The sequence below is a fragment of the Oncorhynchus clarkii genome, chromosome 23 (assembly GCF_045791955.1).
Source record: "Oncorhynchus clarkii lewisi isolate Uvic-CL-2024 chromosome 23, UVic_Ocla_1.0, whole genome shotgun sequence".
NCBI classification, from domain to species: domain Eukaryota; kingdom Metazoa; phylum Chordata; class Actinopteri; order Salmoniformes; family Salmonidae; genus Oncorhynchus; species Oncorhynchus clarkii.
This window is the reverse complement of record NC_092169.1, coordinates 49,667,147-49,684,998: the sequence shown is the minus strand read 5'-3', so window position 1 is coordinate 49,684,998 and position 17,852 is coordinate 49,667,147. Positions and strand designations below refer to the sequence as shown.

Here is a 17,852-nt window from a genome sequence, read left to right as displayed (position 1 = left end):
CATAGGGAATAAGTCCCAGCCTTGGTCTAGACAGTAGTGCATTTACATAGGGAATAGGGCCCAGCCTTGGTCTAGACAGTAGTTCATTATATAGGGAATAGGGCCCAGCCTTGGTCTAGACAGTAGTTCATTACATAGGGAATATGGCCCAGCCTTGGTCTCGACATAGGGAATTGTTCCCAGCCTTGGTCTAGACAGTAGTTCATTACATAGGGAATAGGGCCCAGCCTTGGTCTAGACAGTAGTTCATTATATAGGGAATAGGGCCCAGCCTTGGTCTAGACAGTAGTTCATTACATAGGGAATAAGTCCCAGCCTTGGTTTAGACAGTAGTTCATTACATAGGGAAAAGGGCCCAGCCTTGGTCTAGACAGTAGTTCATTACATAGGGAATAGGGCCCAGCCTTGGTCTAGACAGTAGTTCATTACATAGGGAATGGGGCCCAGCCTTGGTCTAGACAGTAGTTCATTACATAGGGAATAGGGCCCAGCCTTGGTCTAGACAGTAGTTCATTACATAGGGAATAGGGCCCAGCCTTGGTCTAGACAGTAGTTCATTACATAGGGAATGGGGCCCAGCCTTGGTTTAGACAGTAGTTCATTACATAGGGAATGGGGCCCAGCCTTGGTCTAGACAGTAGTTCATTACATAGGGAATAGGGCCCAGCCTTGGTTTAGACAGTAGTTCATTACATAGGGAATAGGGCCCAGCCTTGGTCTAGACAGTAGTTCATTACATAGGGAATATGGCCCAGCCTTGGTCTACACAGTAGTTCATTACATAGGGAATAGGGCCCAGCCTTGGTCTAGACATAGGGAATTAGGTCCCAGCCTTGGTCTAGACAGTAGTTCATTACATAGGGAATAGGTCCCAGCCTTGGTCTAGACAGTAGTGCATTACATAGGGAATCGGGCCCAGCCTTGGTCTAGACAGTAGTTCATTACATAGGGAATAGGGCCCAGCCTTGGTCTAGACAGTAGTTACTAATTTCTCTTCTCCTGTTCCACCTAAAGCTTCATGGCAGGAAGCAGCACATCAGAGCCCTACTGATCGACAGAGTTATGCTACAGCATGAGGTAGGACCTCTGTCGGTCTCTCTGGCTCTCTCTGGTGCTCTCTATCTCGCTCTCTGTCTCTCTCTCTGTCTCTCTCTATCTCGCTCTCTATCTCGCTCTCTGTCTCTCTCTCTGTCTCGCTCTCTGTCTCTCTCTGTCTCTCTCTGTCTCGCTCTCTGGCGCTCTCTCTCGCTCTCTGTCTCGCTCTCTCTCATTCTGTCTCGCTCTCTGGCGCTCTCGCTCTCTGGCGCTCTCGCTCTCTGGCGCTCTCGCTCTCTGGCGCTCTGTGGCGCTCTCGCTCTGTGGCGCTTTGTCTCTCTCTCGCTCTGTCTCTCTCTCGCTCTGTCTCTCTCTCGCTCTGTCTCTCTCTCGCTCTGTCTCTCTCTCGCTCTGTCTCTCTCTCGCTCTGTCTCTCTCTCGCTCTGTCTCTCTCTCGCTCTGTCTCTCTCTCGCTCTGTGTCTCTCTCTCGCTCTGTGTGTGTGTGTGCTATCCATTCTCAAGTGTCTGCTGCTGTCATGGAATAATCTGTCTGTGTTTCTATTACCCCTGGTAGTAACCCAGCTGCTGTTTAACTGTCATGTGTTTTGTGTTGTCCAGCTTCGTAAGCTAACAGTGGAGGGGTGTGAGTACAGGAGTATCCACCAGGAACTGATGAGGGATCTGCTGAGGCTATCCACCAGCACCTACAGTCAGGTTAGCCCAGTTCACTGTTTTAGAGTTCACTCCCCCACACGTTTGTTTTAGAGTTCACTCCCACACACGTTTGTTTTAGAGTTCACTCCCCCACACGTTTGTTTTAGAGTTCACTCCCCCACACGTTTGTTTTAGAGTTCACTCCCCCACACGTTTGTTTTAGAGTTCACTCCCCCACACGTTTGTTTTAGAGTTCACTCCCCCACACGTTTGTTTTAGAGTTCACTCCCCCACACGTTTGTTTTAGAGTTCACTCCCCCACACGTTTGTTTTAGAGTTCACTCCCCCACACGTTTGTTTTAGAGTTCACTCCCACCCACACGTTTGTTTTAGAGTTCACTCCCACCCACACGTTTGTTTTAGAGTTCACTCCCACCCACACGTTTGTTTTAAAGTTCACTCCCCCACACGTTTGTTTTAGAGTTCACTCCCCCACACGTTTGTTTTAGAGTTCACTCCCCCACACGTTTGTTTTAGAGTTCACTCCCCCACACGTTTGTTTTAGAGTTCACTCCCCCACACTTTTGTTTTAGAGTTCACTCCCCCACACGTTTGTTTTAGAGTTCACTCCCCCACACGTTTGTTTTAGAGTTCACTCCCCCACACGTTTGTTTTAGAGTTCACTCCCCCACACGTTTGTTTTAGAGTTCAGGAAAATGGTGTCAGGAAAGTAACCTCACACTCAATGTCAACAAAACAAAGGAGATGATCATGGACTTCAGGAAACAGCAGAAGGAGCAGCCCCCTATCTACATTGACGGGACAGTAGTGGAGAGGGTGGAGGGTTTTAAGTTCCTCGGCGTACACATCACGGACAAACTGAAATGGTCCACCCACACAGACAGCGTCGTGAAGAAGGCGCAGCAGCGTCTCTTCAAGCTCAGGAGGCTGAAGAAATTTGGCTTGTCACCAAAAACACTTACAAACTTTTACAGATGCACAATCGAGAGCATCCTGTCGGGCTTTATCACCACCTGGTACAGCAGCTGCTCCGCCCACAACCGTAAGGCTCCCCAGAGGGTAGTGAGGCCTGCACAAACTACCTGCTCTCCAGGACACCTACACCACCCGAGCCACTGCCTGTTCACCCCGCTATCATCCAGAAGGCGAGGTCAGTACAGGTGCATCAAAGCGGGGACCGAGAGACTGAAGAACAGCTTCTGTCTCAAGGCCATCAGACTGTTAAACAGCCGTCACTAACATTGAGTGGCTGCTGCCAACATACTGCCACAACTCCAGCACTTTAATAATGGAAAAATTGATGTAATCAATTTATCACTAGCCACTTTATATTATATAATATTTACTTACCCTACATTACTCATCTCATATGTATATACTGCACTCTATACCATCTACTGCATCTTGCCATCTTTATGTAATACATGTATCACTAGCCACTTTATATTATATAATATTTACTTACCCTACATTACTCATCTCATATGTATATAATGTACGCTATACCATCTACTGCATCTTGCCATCTTTATATAATTGAATGTATCGCTAGCCACTTTAAACAATGCCACTTTATATAATGTTCTCATACCCCACATTACTCATCTCATATGTGTATACTGTATACCATCCACTGCATCTTGCCTATGCCGTTCAGCCATCACTCATTTATATATTTGTATGTACATATTCGTATTCATTCCTTTACACTTGTGTGTGTATAAGGTAGTTGTGAAATTGTTAGGTTATATTACTTGTTAGATATTACTGCATTGTCGGAACTAGAAGCACAAGCATTTCGCTACATTTGCATTAATACCTGTGTATGTGACAAATACATTTGATTTGATTTTAATAGTTATTGCTTAAGCTATGTGAATTGAGGGAGTCTACAGGAAGAGCTATATTTTACATAATTGACACTTAAATGAAGAAGAGGAGCGTTCCGTGATCCAATTGTGTGAGTTTTGCAGCAGATAATGCTGCTGTCATGTAAGGTCTGGGTTTTAGGGGTGGCAGCACTTCTGAAGACCCTAAATGAAAATGTGTACTTGGTTGCCATTTGATACACATAGCTGCAGAGAGGGCGTTGAGGCAGCTCAGTGTTAATACTGAAGACTTTCTCTTAACCATCTTTTACTATCTCGACAAGTGTAGCAAGAGGAAGGCTTCTCTGGGTGACCTACAGATCCTGTGTGACACTGATGTCAGGAAGATTTTGAAGCTGGTATCTATCTACAAGATGGTTGTCCCTTGGCCAGTGTATCAACCGCCTTCTGCAGCAATGGGATCCCCTCGCAGTGTTCTTTGCCGATGAGGTATCGGGAAAGATGTCCACCGTTCCCCCAAGCTCCACCACAACAGCCACATCCTCCTCCTCGTCATCACTTGAGCCCTCTGCTAGGCAGCCCAAGAGGTTTTCCTCTTCCACCACCACAATGCCACAGCTCAAGCCCCAACCTGGCTCTACAAAGCCCCAACCTGGCTCTGCAAAGCCCCAGCCTGGCTCTGCAAAGCCCCAGCCTGGCTCTGCAAAGCCCCAGCCTGGCTCTGCAAAGCCCCAGCCTGGCTCTGCAAAGCCCCAGCCTGGCTCTGCAAAGCCCCAGCCTGGCTCTACAAAGCCCCAGCCTGGCTCTACAAAGCCCCCGCCTGGCTCTACAAAGCCCCCGCCTGGCTCTACAAAGCCCCCGCCTGGCTCTACAAAGACCCCGCCTGGCTCTACAAAGCCCCCGCCTGGCTCTACAAAGCCCCCGCCTGGCTCTACAAAGCCCCCGCCTGGCTCTACAAATCCCCCGCCTGGCTCTACAAATCCCCCACCTGGCTCTACAAATCCCCCGCCTGGCTCTGCAAAGCCCCAGTCTGACTCTACAAAGCCCCCGCCTGGCTCTACAAAGCCCCCGCCTGACTCTACAAAGCCCCCGCTTGACTCTAAAAAGCCCCCGCCTTGCTCTACAAATCCCCCGCCTGGCTCTACAAATCCCCCGCCTGGCTCCTCCGAGCCCCCACCTGAATCCACAAAGCTCTCACCCGAGCCCTCATCTGGCTCTTTTGGAATCAGTCACGCCATCCTCCATCAAATGTGGACCTTCTGACAAAATCTTCGACCTGACTCTGTTCAAGCAAAGGGATATCGGGGACAAAGTGGCAGAAAAGAAAGTAAAAGAAGGACCAAAAGATCTTACCAAACCTGAGAAAGTCTTGAAATTTCTCACAGATCCTGTATCAAAAATCTAAGCATACTTTTTACAGAGAGCCATGCCAATTTTTTGATGTCGGAAATCTGATTCTACAACGAGAGGATATATACCCAAAATACCTCCGTTTGTTGGTCACGTTATGTTGAGAAATCCACCGGACATAGCGGTCACGACAACGCCGAAAAAAAAAATCCAAATTATATCCATAATATCGACAGAAACATGGCAAACGTTTTTTTATAATCAATCCTCAAGGTGTTTTTCAAATATCTATCTGATAATATATCAACCGGGACAATTGGCTTTTCAGTAGGAGCGAGAGGAAAAATGACTACCTTTATCTTTTACGCAAGAATCACTCAGAGCCCTCGGCTGGCCACTTACGCAATGTAGTCATTTACGCTCATTCTTCAACATAAAGGCGTGAAACTACGTTGCTGTAGACACCTTAGGGAATATGTAGAAAAAGGAATCTGGTTGATATCCCTTTCTATGGCCAATAGGGGTGCATAGGAACACAACGGTTTCAAAATAAGAGGCACTTCCTGATTGGATTTTCCTCAGGGTTTCGCCTGCAATATCAGTTCTGTTATACTCGCAGACAATATTTTGACAGTTTTGGAAACTTTAGTGTTTTCTATCTATTATATGCATATTCTAGCATCTGGTCCTGAGAAATAGGCGGTTTACTTTGGGAATGTTATTTTTCCAAAAATAAAAATAGTGCCCCCTAGTTTCAAGAGGTTAATAATCCACCCAGTTTCCCTCCATCATAATGCATACAAAATTAATCCCAAATGTTACTAATAAACTTTTCCAAATAAGTCAAACATTTATAATCAAACCTTAGGTATCCTAATTTGCAAATAAACGATAACATTTAAGATGGAGAATAGTATGTTCATTACCGGAGATAAATAAGAAAGAATGCACTTTCCTCCACGCATTTGAAAACACTACAGCCAAAATGGGAGCCACCTAGAAAAACTACAATTTCTGGGTAATTTTTCCCAAAACCAGCCTGAAACTCTTTCTAAAGACTGTTGACATCTAGTGGAAGCCACAGGATCTGCAATCTGGGAGGACTTGGCCATATCATTAAAATACTAGCCATTGAAAATAGTGGTAAGCTGAATAGTTTTTTGGGGGGATGATTTGTCCTCGGGGTTTCGCCTGCCATATCAGTTCTGTTATACTCACAGACATTATTTTAACAGTTTTAGAAACTTTAGAGTGTCTTCTATCCAAATCTACCAATTATATGCATATCCTAGCCTGGAAACGCTTTGCATCCAGATGTCAAAATACTGCCCCCTACCCCAGAGAGGTTAATAAGACATTTGTGGAGTGGTTGAAAAACAAGTTTTAATGACTCCAACCAAAGAGTTTGTTATCTTCCAACTTCAACTATACCAGGCAAATCTGTCTAGGGAAATGATTTCCTGAACATTTGAAGGTCTCCAGGTGATTTGTTCTCACCCACTGTTTCCTATAATAGCTTTTTGTTTTTTATTATGGGTAACATGTTTATTTGATGCTGATGCTGTTCTTCAAACATTTGTTCTTATCATATCAGAGTTGAATAAATAATAATAGTGTATAAGACTTTTGTACATTTTGTACCTAAACCTAAACAAATAATTTATTTGTTTAATAAAATTTTAAAAAAAGCTCCAGAATAACGGCCTTTTGTGTTCTTTCTAATTGCATCTTGTTAGTGACTTTTACCATATGTTTAAATGGAATGCTGTCAAGAAAGAAAGTATTCCAGCGTTTTTATAGGCCTGATTTGGTACAATTCTATAATTGCGATCAGACTCACAAACAGCGCATGCCACACCCTTCTGGTACTCTAAAAATTGGGACAGGGTTGGCATGTCTGTAAATGGCATATATAATATCATATATTGTACCTCAAAACATATTGGAGGATAATTTTAAGTCTGAACAATGGGTTTTCTCTTTAGTTAATTTGAGGAAGTGGCGAGGAGAGAGGATGCAAGGAAGGAATCAAGGAAAATGTATTAAGAAAGAAACACCATTTGAGTGTCTCTCCCCCCATGTGTGCTCCTCCAGGTGCGTAGCCGGGCTCAGAGTGTGCTGTTCACGGCTCTGGGAACCTATAACTTCTGCTGCAGGGACGTGATCCCCCGTGTGCTGGAGTTCCTGGAACCAGACCGGTCCGACGTCACACAGCAGCAGTTCAAAGTAGGACTGTCTCTGTCCTGTCTCGCTCTCTGTCCTGTCTCGCTCTCTGTCCTGTCTCGCTCTCTGTCCTGTCTCGCTCTCTGTCCTGTCTCGCTCTCTGTCCTGTCTCGATTGATTGAGTAATTTATTGATCAATCAGCTGACTAAATTATTGTTTGACTGACTGATTTAATGAATGTTATACAATGAACAAAAACTTTAAACGCAACATGTAAAGTGTTGGTTTCATGAGCTGCAATAAAAGATCACAGAAATGTTCCATATGCACAAAAAGCTTATTTCTCACAGATGTTGTGCAGAAATTTGTTTACATCCCTGTTAGTGAGCATTTCCCTTTTGTCAAGATAACACATCCACCTGACAAATGTGGGATATCAATAAGCTTATTAAATAGCATGATAATTACACAGCTGCACTTTGTACTGGGGACAATAAAAGGCCACTGTAAAATGTGCAGTTCTGTCACACAGCACAATGCCACAGATCTCAAGTTTTCAAGGAGCGTACAATTGGCATGCTGACTGCAGGAATGTCCACCAGAGCTGTTGCCAGAGAATTTAATGTATATTTCTTTACCATAATCACTGCCGCTAGCGTTGTTTTAGATAATTTGTCCGTATGTGCAACCGGCTTCACAACCGCGGACCACATGTATGGCGTCGTGTGGGCGAGCGGATTATTGATGTGAACAGAGTGCCCCCAGGCATAAGCTACGGGCAAGGAACACAATTGCATTTTATCAATGGCAATTTGAATGCACAGAAACATCCTGACAAGATCATGAGGCCCATTGTGAGGCCAATTTTTTAAGATTTAATTTAAGACATTTAAGATGTCTGACCGACAGATGCATATCTGTATTCCCAGTCATGTGAAATCCATAGATTAGGGCCTAATGAATTCATTTCAATTGACTGATTTCCTAATAAATCTTTGAAATTGTTGCATGTTGCGTTTATATTTTTGTTCAATATACAATGGGGCAAAAAAGTATTTAGTCAGCCCCCAATTGAGCAAGTTCTTCCACTTAAAAAGATGAGAGAGGTCTGTAATTTTCATCATAGGTACACTTCAACTATGACAGATAAATGAGAAAACAAAATCCAGAAAATCACATTGTAGGATTTTTAATGAATTTATTTGCAAATTATGGTGGAAAATAAGTATTTGGTCACCTACAAACAAGCAAGATTTCTGGCTCTCACAGACCTGTAACTTCTTCTTTAAGAGGCTCCTCTGTCCTCCACTATTTACCTGTATTAATGGCACCTGTTACAGAAACAAAATTGTAGACCTGCACCAGGCTGGGAAGACTGAATCTGCAATAGGTAAGCAGCTTGGTTTGAAGAAATCAACTGTGGTGCCAATTATTAGGAAATGGAAGACATAAAAGACCACTGATAATCTCCCTCGATCTGGGGCTCCACGCAAGATCTCACCCCGTGGGCTCAAAATGATCACAAGAACGGTGAGCAAAACTCCCAGAACCACACGGGGGGACATAGTGAATGACCTGCAGAGAGCTGGGACCAAAGTAACAAAGCCTACCATCAGTAACACACTACGCCGCCAGGGACTCAAATCCTGCAGTGCCAGACGTGTCCCCCTGCTTAAGCCAGTACATGTCCAGGCCCATCTGAAGTTTGCTAGAGAACATTTGGATGATCCAGAAGAAGATTGGGAGAATGTCATATGGTCAGATGAAACCAAAATATAACTTTTTGGTAAAAACTCAACTCGTCGTGTTTAGAGGACAAAGAATGCTGAGTTTCATCCAAAGAACACCATACCTACTGTGAAGCATGGGGGTGGAAACATCATGCTTTGGGGCTGTTTTTCTGCAAAGGGACCAGGGCGACTGATCCATGTAAAGGAAAGAATGAATGGGGCCATGTATCGTGAGATTTTGAGTGAAAACCTCCATCGATCAGCAAGGGCATTGGAGATGAAACATGGCTGGGTCTTTCAGCATGACAATGATCCCAAACACACCGCCCGGGCAACGAAGGAGTGGCTTCGTAAGAAGCATTTCAAGGTCCTGGAGTGGCCTAGCCAGTCTCCAGATCTCAACCCCATATAAAATCTTTGAAGGGAGTTGAAAGTCCGTGTTGCCCAGCAACAGCCCCAAAACATCACTGCTCTAGAGGAGATCTGCATGGAAGAATGGGCCAAAATACCAGCAACAGTGTGTGAAAACCTTGTGAAGACTTACAGAAAACGTTTGACCTCTGTCATTGCCAACAAAGGGTATATAACAAAGTATTGAGATAAACTTTTGTTATTGACCAAATACTTATTTTCCACCATAATTTGCAAATAAATTCATAAAAAATCCTACAATGTGATTTTCTGGATTTGATGTCTGTCATAGTTGAAGTGTACCTATGATGAAAATTACAGGCCTCATCTTTTTAAGTGGGAGAACTTACACAATTGCTGGCTGACTAAATACTTTTTTACCACACTGTAAATAACTGATCCCTCTTCCTTCTATTTCCCCATCCTTCATTGTCTTTATCCTTCCTCATCTCTCTCTCCGCTCTCTCCTCTCGCCCTCTCTCCTCCCGCCCTCTCTCCTCCCGCCCTCTCTCCTCCCGCCCTCTCTCCTCCCGCCCTCTCTCCTCCCGCCCTCTCTCCTCCCGCCCTCTCTCGCTCTCTCTCTCCTCTCGCGCTCTCTCTCTCCTCTCGCGCTCTCTCTCTCCTCTCGCGCTCTCTCTCTCCTCTCGCGCTCTCTCTCTCCTCTCGCGCTCTCTCTCTCCTCTCGCGCTCTCTCTCTCCTCTCGCGCTCTCTCTCTCCTCTCGCGCGCTCTCTCTCCTCCCGCTCTCTCTCCTCCCGCTCTCTCTCCTCTCGCTCTCTCTCTCCTTTCGCTCTCTCCTCTCCGCTCATGCTCTCTCTCCTTTCGCTCTCTCCTCTCCGCTCACGCTCTCTCCTCTCCGCTCGTGCTCTCTCTCCTCTCGCGCTCTCTCTCCTCTCGCTCGTGATCTCTCTACTCTCGCTCTCTCTCTCTCTCTCTCTCTCTAGGGTGCCTTATACTGTCTCTTGGGGAACCACAGTGGGGTGTGCCTGGCCAACCTGCACGACTGGGACTGCATCACCCTGACCTGGCCTGCCATCGTCCGCTCAGGACTCAGCTCAGCTATGTCCCTGGAGAAGCCCTCCATCGTCCGCCTGTTCGACGACCTCGCTGACAAGATCCACCGCCAGTACGAGACCATCGGCATAGACTTTGCTGTAAGAGTCTCTTCCTGCCTTTCCATTGGTCAAAATTATCAATACAACCATCTGGGTTTTAATGACACCATGTCCTGATTGTAAAGTGAAAGTAATAACGTCATGACATCATTACTGCAGCTCCAGACCTCGTCCTATATAACATGTATAATAATATATGATTAAACCTCTTAACTGTAATGTAGATCCCATCAGAATGCCGTGCGGTGGCGGTGCAGCTCCAGACCTCTGGTGTTCCTCTGCCCCCGGAACCTGTCCCCTCAGACCAAGAAGAAGCAGAGGGCCTCAGGAAGCAGGAGGAGAAGAACTTAGACTCTGAACAGTGAGTACATATCTATTTTATCAGACAGCAAGAAGAGTGCTGGACACTGCTAATGAATAAACACTACAATACTGTTGTTGGACTGTGTACAAAATCTTCAACTTGCATTTGTATTGGTGTATTATTACACTAGCAAAGGTCTACCAGTTCCCATTGTTAAACTAATCCCTCAGTTATGTCTACAGTATGATGTCCACACACTTTCCAAACTACTACTGTGCTGTCTCCCTCAGGAAATATGACAAGCTGGTTGGTGAACTTCTGGACCGCCTCAATGACAGAAACATGTAGGTTCACCTCATCCCAATGACAGAAACATGTAGGTTCACCTCATCCCAATGACAGAAACATGTAGGTTCACCTCATCCCAATGACAGAAACATGTAGGTTCCTCATCCCAATGACAGAAACATGTAGGTTCACCTCATCCCAATGACAGAAACATGTAGGTTCATCTCATCCCAATGACAGAAACATGTAGGTTCATCTCATCCCAATGACAGAAACATGTAGGTTCATCTCATCCCAATGACAGAAACATGTAGGTTCATCTCATCCCAATGACAGAAACATGTAGGTTCACCCCATCCCAATGACAGAAACATGTAGGTTCACCTCATCCCAATGACAGAAACATGTAGGTTCACCTCATCCCAATGACAGAAACATGTAGGTTCACCTCATCCCAATGACAGAAACATTTAGGTTCACCTCATCCCAATGACAGAAACATTTAGGTTCACCTCATCCCAATGACAGAAACATGTAGGTTCACCTCATCCCAATGACAGAAACATGTAGGTTCACCTCATCCCAATGACAGAAACATTTAGGTTCACCTCATCCCAATGACAGAAACATGTAGGTTCACCTCATCCCAATGACAGAGACATGTAGGTTCACCTCATCCCAATGACAGAAACATGTAGGTTCACCTCATCCCAATGACAGAGACATGTAGGTTCACCTCATCCCAATGACAGAAACATGTAGGTTCACCTCATCCCAATGACAGAGACATGTAGGTTCACCTCATCCCAATGACAGAAACATGTAGGTTCACCTCATCCCAATGACAGAAACATGTAGGTTCACCTCGTCCCGATGACTGAGGCCTGCGGGTTCAGCTCGTCCCGATGACTGAGGCCTGCGGGTTCAGCTCGTCCCGATGACTGAGGCCTGCGGGTTCAGCTCGTCCCGATGACTGAGGCCTGCGGGTTCAGCTCGTCCCGATGACTGAGGCCTGCGGGTTCAGCTCGTCCCGATGACTGAGGCCTGCGGGTTCAGCTCGTCCCGATGACTGAGGCCTGCGGGTTCAGCTCGTCCCGATGACTGAGGCCTGCGGGTTCAGCTCGTCCCGATGACTGAGGCCTGCGGGTTCAGCTCGTCCCGATGACTGAGGCCTGCGGGTTCAGCTCGTCCCGATGACTGAGGCCTGCGGGTTCAGCTCGTCCCGATGACTGAGGCCTGCGGGTTCAGCTCGTCCCGATGACTGAGGCCTGCGGGTTCAGCTCGTCCCGATGACTGAGGCCTGCGGGTTCAGCTCGTCCCGATGACTGAGGCCTGCGGGTTCAGCTCGTCCCGATGACTGAGGCCTGCGGGTTCAGCTCGTCCCGATGACTGAGGCCTGCGGGTTCAGCTCGTCCCGATGACTGAGGCCTGCGGGTTCAGCTCGTCCCGATGACTGAGGCCTGCGGGTTCAGCTCGTCCCGATGACTGACTGAGGCCTGCGGGTTCAGCTCGTCCCGATGACTGACTGAGGCCTGCGGGTTCAGCTCGTCCCGATGACTGACTGAGGCCTGCGGGTTCAGCTCGTCCCGATGACTGACTGAGGCCTGCGGGTTCAGCTCGTCCCGATGACTGACTGAGGCCTGCGGGTTCAGCTCGTCCCGATGACTGACTGAGGCCTGCGGGTTCAGCTCGTCCCGATGACTGACTGAGGCCTGCGGGTTCAGCTCGTCCCGATGACTGACTGAGGCCTGCGGGTTCAGCTCGTCCCGATGACTGACTGAGGCCTGCGGGTTCAGCTCGTCCCGATGACTGACTGAGGCCTGCGGGTTCAGCTCGTCCCGATGACTGACTGAGGCCTGCGGGTTCAGCTCGTCCCGATGACTGACTGAGGCCTGCGGGTTCAGCTCGTCCCGATGACTGACTGAGGCCTGCGGGTTCAGCTCGTCCCGATGACTGACTGAGGCCTGCGGGTTCAGCTCGTCCCGATGACTGACTGAGGCCTGCGGGTTCAGCTCGTCCCGATGACTGACTGAGGCCTGCGGGTTCAGCTCGTCCCGATGACTGACTGAGGCCTGCGGGTTCAGCTCGTCCCGATGACTGACTGAGGCCTGCGGGTTCAGCTCGTCCCGATGACTGACTGAGGCCTGCGGGTTCAGCTCGTCCCGATGACTGACTGAGGCCTGCGGGTTCAGCTCGTCCCGATGACTGACTGAGGCCTGCGGGTTCAGCTCGTCCCGATGACTGACTGAGGCCTGCGGGTTCAGCTCGTCCCGATGACTGACTGAGGCCTGCGGGTTCAGCTCGTCCCGATGACTGACTGAGGCCTGCGGGTTCAGCTCGTCCCGATGACTGACTGAGGCCTGCGGGTTCAGCTCGTCCCGATGACTGACTGAGGCCTGCGGGTTCAGCTCGTCCCGATGACTGACTGAGGCCTGCGGGTTCAGCTCGTCCCGATGACTGACTGAGGCCTGCGGGTTCAGCTCGTCCCGATGACTGACTGAGGCCTGCGGGTTCAGCTCGTCCCGATGACTGACTGAGGCCTGCGGGTTCAGCTCGTCCCGATGACTGACTGAGGCCTGCGGGTTCAGCTCGTCCCGATGACTGACTGAGGCCTGCGGGTTCAGCTCGTCCCGATGACTGACTGAGGCCTGCGGGTTCAGCTCGTCCCGATGACTGACTGAGGCCTGCGGGTTCAGCTCGTCCCGATGACTGACTGAGGCCTGCGGGTTCAGCTCGTCCCGATGACTGACTGAGGCCTGCGGGTTCAGCTCGTCCCGATGACTGACTGAGGCCTGCGGGTTCAGCTCGTCCCGATGACTGACTGAGGCCTGCGGGTTCAGCTCGTCCCGATGACTGACTGAGGCCTGCGGGTTCAGCTCGTCCCGATGACTGACTGAGGCCTGCGGGTTCAGCTCGTCCCGATGACTGACTGAGGCCTGCGGGTTCAGCTCGTCCCGATGACTGACTGAGGCCTGCGGGTTCAGCTCGTCCCGATGACTGACTGAGGCCTGCGGGTTCAGCTCGTCCCGATGACTGACTGAGGCCTGCGGGTTCAGCTCGTCCCGATGACTGACTGAGGCCTGCGGGTTCAGCTCGTCCCGATGACTGACTGAGGCCTGCGGGTTCAGCTCGTCCCGATGACTGACTGAGGCCTGCGGGTTCAGCTCGTCCCGATGACTGACTGAGGCCTGCGGGTTCAGCTCGTCCCGATGACTGACTGAGGCCTGCGGGTTCAGCTCGTCCCGATGACTGACTGAGGCCTGCGGGTTCAGCTCGTCCCGATGACTGACTGAGGCCTGCGGGTTCAGCTCGTCCCGATGACTGACTGAGGCCTGCGGGTTCAGCTCGTCCCGATGACTGACTGAGGCCTGCGGAGCTCGTCCCGATGACTGACTGAGGCCTGCGGGTTCAGCTCGTCCCGATGACTGACTGAGGCCTGCGGGTTCAGCTCGTCCCGATGACAGACTGAGGCCTGCGGGTTCAGCTCGTCCCGATGACAGACGTTACAATAATATCTTGTCGGCTCTATTTCTTACATTTCTATCTTCAACATTTTAAATTCCACTAAATACCAAAATGTCTGTTCCTATTCAGACTTCAGGCAGTACCTCTGTTTCAAAAGTTTTCCACCTCCTGAACACACCTGCTTCATGTTGCAGGCCCTGGAAGTTTGAGCACATTGCCATTGGCTTCATGTCTCTGTTACTGAGAGATGACCACCCCCTCCCCTCCCCCGCTGTCCTTTTCTTCGTCAAGAGCCTCAACCATGACTCCCTCCTGGTCCGCAAGGTGGGCACTGCCACAGCAACCACTCTGTCCATACACTCTCTGTCCATACACTCTCTGTCCATACACTCTCTGTCCATACACTCTCTGTCCATACACTCTCTGTCCATACACTCTCTGTCCATACACACGTAGAATCACTGACACTCAGTCATGTGTTCAGTTTCATTCAGATGGCAGCAGTCAATAACGTTTCTCACACAAATACACTTATCTTCATACATGTATATTCTCACCTCTGCTGAGGACTTTAATCATTATGGTATTTCATTGTAAGATAGAAACATCTTTATACATGTATTTATTTCCCCACTAGGTGGCGATATCAGCTGTGGCAGGGATCATGAAGCAACTCAAGAGGCCACACAGAAAAGTACCAGTCAGCCCCAACACGCTCTGTAAGTAACCTGCACTTTGTCTCCTCACCAGTCCTTTTACCTGGGTTTAAATCATATTTGTTTTGAGCTGCAGTTGATTGTGTTTGCTCTGGTGCTGTGGAACCAAAGGAATAGTCCCAAAATTGCAAACCCTGTCCACCTGGCACTCCAGGCAGGCTGAATCAAAGCATTTGAAAGAAAACAAATACTATTTGACCCCAGGTCAGATTTATAACAGCAGGATTCACACAAGGTGCTTAAAGTACTTGAATTTGGCACTCTGAAATTCAAGTACCGGAATACCTTGATAATCAGACCTCAGTTAAAATGAGGTGAGAACAGATCATTTTCAAATATATTTATGAAAAATATTAGAAAAATGTATTGGTCTTGCAAATGAATTTCCAGGCAGACTAGCGAGTTGTATTTCCCCACGTGTTTAGCTCTGTTTGCCAGGCGGGCTCGCTCATTCCACCCACAATGCCACTCAGCCAGGCCAAACCTCACATCCACAGCTGAAATGGACAATGTAGATTCAATTCTGCCTTGAACAATTCTGGAATCTTTTATTTCAGCTCATGAAACATTGGACCAACACTTTACATGTTGTGTTGATAATTCTGTTCAGTGTAGTTTACTCACCACTACATCACTGGACCCCTCCAACCCACTCCTTGTAAGGTGCAAAAAATGAGTCAAAGTTTGTCATTGGGTGAATAAGCCCTGAAGAGCCACAGGAAGGGGGAATGACAACGCTGCATTCTGCGCTAGTGCCTGTTCTACATTGTGACTGCCATTCTGGTTGTCATTCATGTGCCGTTTTCTTCACACAGCCCACCTGCTCTTCTCCTGACCGGCAACACTAAAGCTGCCAGTCTAAAGCACAGTCATTAAGCTGGAATTGTGTAGTAATGTGAATAGGAAATGTGTGTTCACGAGTAGGCATATCCCAAAACTCTGCTCATCAATACTTAAATTACATCGTCATTAGTGCTGACTTACCACTCATGTATGTAGTAACTGAAACAACATATTATTGCATAGAACTTGTTCAGTAGTTATGAGGTTGTAGCGATATACTGCCATCTGGTGGCGACTAGAAACAATCACATAATATTCACGACTACAAATTGATGATCCTAAAGATAAATGTTATATGCTTTAAAAAGTACTTAGGTCCTTGAATTTAACTTGCCACTGCCTCTGAGAACCCTGTAACATATATACATGCAGCTTATCTCACCACCTCTCCCTCTCTACCAAGTGGTCTGATTGCAGGGGACAGGCCTGATAACCAGTGGCTCCAGTATAACAGTAACCTCATGGTCATATCTCTTCCCTCTCTCCTTCTTCCTCCTCTTCCCTCTACCAGGTGGTATGAAAGAGCTGGCTGGTTTGATAGCAGGGGACAGGCCTGATAACCAGTGGCTCCAGTATAACAGTAGCAGTCTGCCTCGTACCCAGCAGGACTGGGAGGGCTGTACGTTTGTAGAGAAGACCCACTGGGGATACTACAGCTGGCCACAGAAACTCATGATGTACGCTCCTTCTGAGGAGCAGCCCAAACAAGGACTGACCAGGGAGGAGATGACAGAGGTGAGGAGATGACACACACACACACACACACAATGGCCACAGTCCGGTGCTCTACCCTTGTCCCGAAGTGTGCACTCCTACACTCCCCCTCATGGATGTAAAATGAATTTATTAGTGTAAGGAATATGGTGGAAACTCCCTCCAGCCATGCACACTTCCAATGCTTTTGAAATGCATGAGTGGGAGTGACAACGGCACACTTCTGGCTGAAGGGTAGAGAATCAGAATGCGTTCTCTCACTCTTGGAAAATGTATGTAACATCCTCTGCTGTAAAAGGTGATATCTCATGTCCACTGTTATAACTGTTTTGTTTCTTCCCTCCAGCGAGAGCAGATCATCTACGACCACTTCTCAGATCCAGGATTCATCAACCAGCTGATTGAGTTCCTCTCTCTGGAGGACCGCAAGGGCAAGGACAAGTTCAGTCCCCGCAGGTTCTGCCTTTTCAAGGTGAGGGAGACACAGATCAGGATTTAACACTCACCCAATCTCAAAGGTCTTTCCTGAACCCTCTCTTCAAATGGTCTCCTTGCTTCCCTCTGACTTTTTCAAATGTAGACTGGGTGAGCATGAAAGATAGAAGCTACGTAAACGAGGGAAGACTTCTGAGGATTAACCTAGACAGTTTTTGTAGGCTAAGAATATGGTTGGAATGGTGCTGTAATGGACAGCTGTCGCTTTACAGGCTCCTGACCAAGTCTGCTATTTTGGGTGTTTCTCTTTTTTTCACTGATCTTAACTTTATTTATACATAATGTTCTTCCATCATTTCCTATGACCAAAAATAACTTCTGGACATCAGAACAGCGATCACTAACCTCAATTTTGATCATATTTCTACTTCGACGAGTCGGTGGCGCAGGACCACCGACTCTCGGGAGAGAAAGAGGCGGCGTGAGAGAGGCCGACCTGTGGGCACCCTGACGAAACTACTTCGGAGACTATATAAACCGCCTATACACTCCGTTCTATTGGCGAATGTACAATCACAGGAGTACAAGCGCCATTCGAGACTATCCTATCAACGGGACCTGAAGAACTGTAATGTCCTATGTTTCTCGGCGTCAGGGCTGAACAAGGACAGGGATAATAATATACATCTAGCTGTATTTTATGTATCTGACATAACGGGGGAGGTGTGTGTCTCGTGGTTAACAACAGCTGGTGTGCGATCTCTAATATTAAGGAAGT

The 17,852-nt window shown here is 47.8% G+C and overlaps 1 protein-coding gene across 3 annotated transcripts in view; it reads left to right on the top strand.

Annotated features, from left to right (window-relative positions):
- Window positions 1–17,852, top strand: part of LOC139381208 (proteasome activator complex subunit 4B-like) — a 107,889-nt gene that overhangs the window by 53,365 nt on the left and 36,672 nt on the right. For all 3 annotated transcript variants that reach the window (XM_071124655.1, XM_071124656.1, XM_071124657.1), the window contains 10 exons: window positions 1,015–1,077; window positions 1,655–1,750; window positions 6,985–7,116; window positions 10,139–10,348; window positions 10,534–10,670; window positions 10,904–10,957; window positions 14,561–14,690; window positions 15,004–15,085; window positions 16,437–16,660; window positions 16,986–17,111. In XM_071124655.1, the coding sequence (XP_070980756.1) occupies window positions 1,015–1,077; window positions 1,655–1,750; window positions 6,985–7,116; window positions 10,139–10,348; window positions 10,534–10,670; window positions 10,904–10,957; window positions 14,561–14,690; window positions 15,004–15,085; window positions 16,437–16,660; window positions 16,986–17,111 (1,254 nt within the window). The remainder of the gene's footprint in view (window positions 1–1,014; window positions 1,078–1,654; window positions 1,751–6,984; window positions 7,117–10,138; window positions 10,349–10,533; window positions 10,671–10,903; window positions 10,958–14,560; window positions 14,691–15,003; window positions 15,086–16,436; window positions 16,661–16,985; window positions 17,112–17,852) is intronic.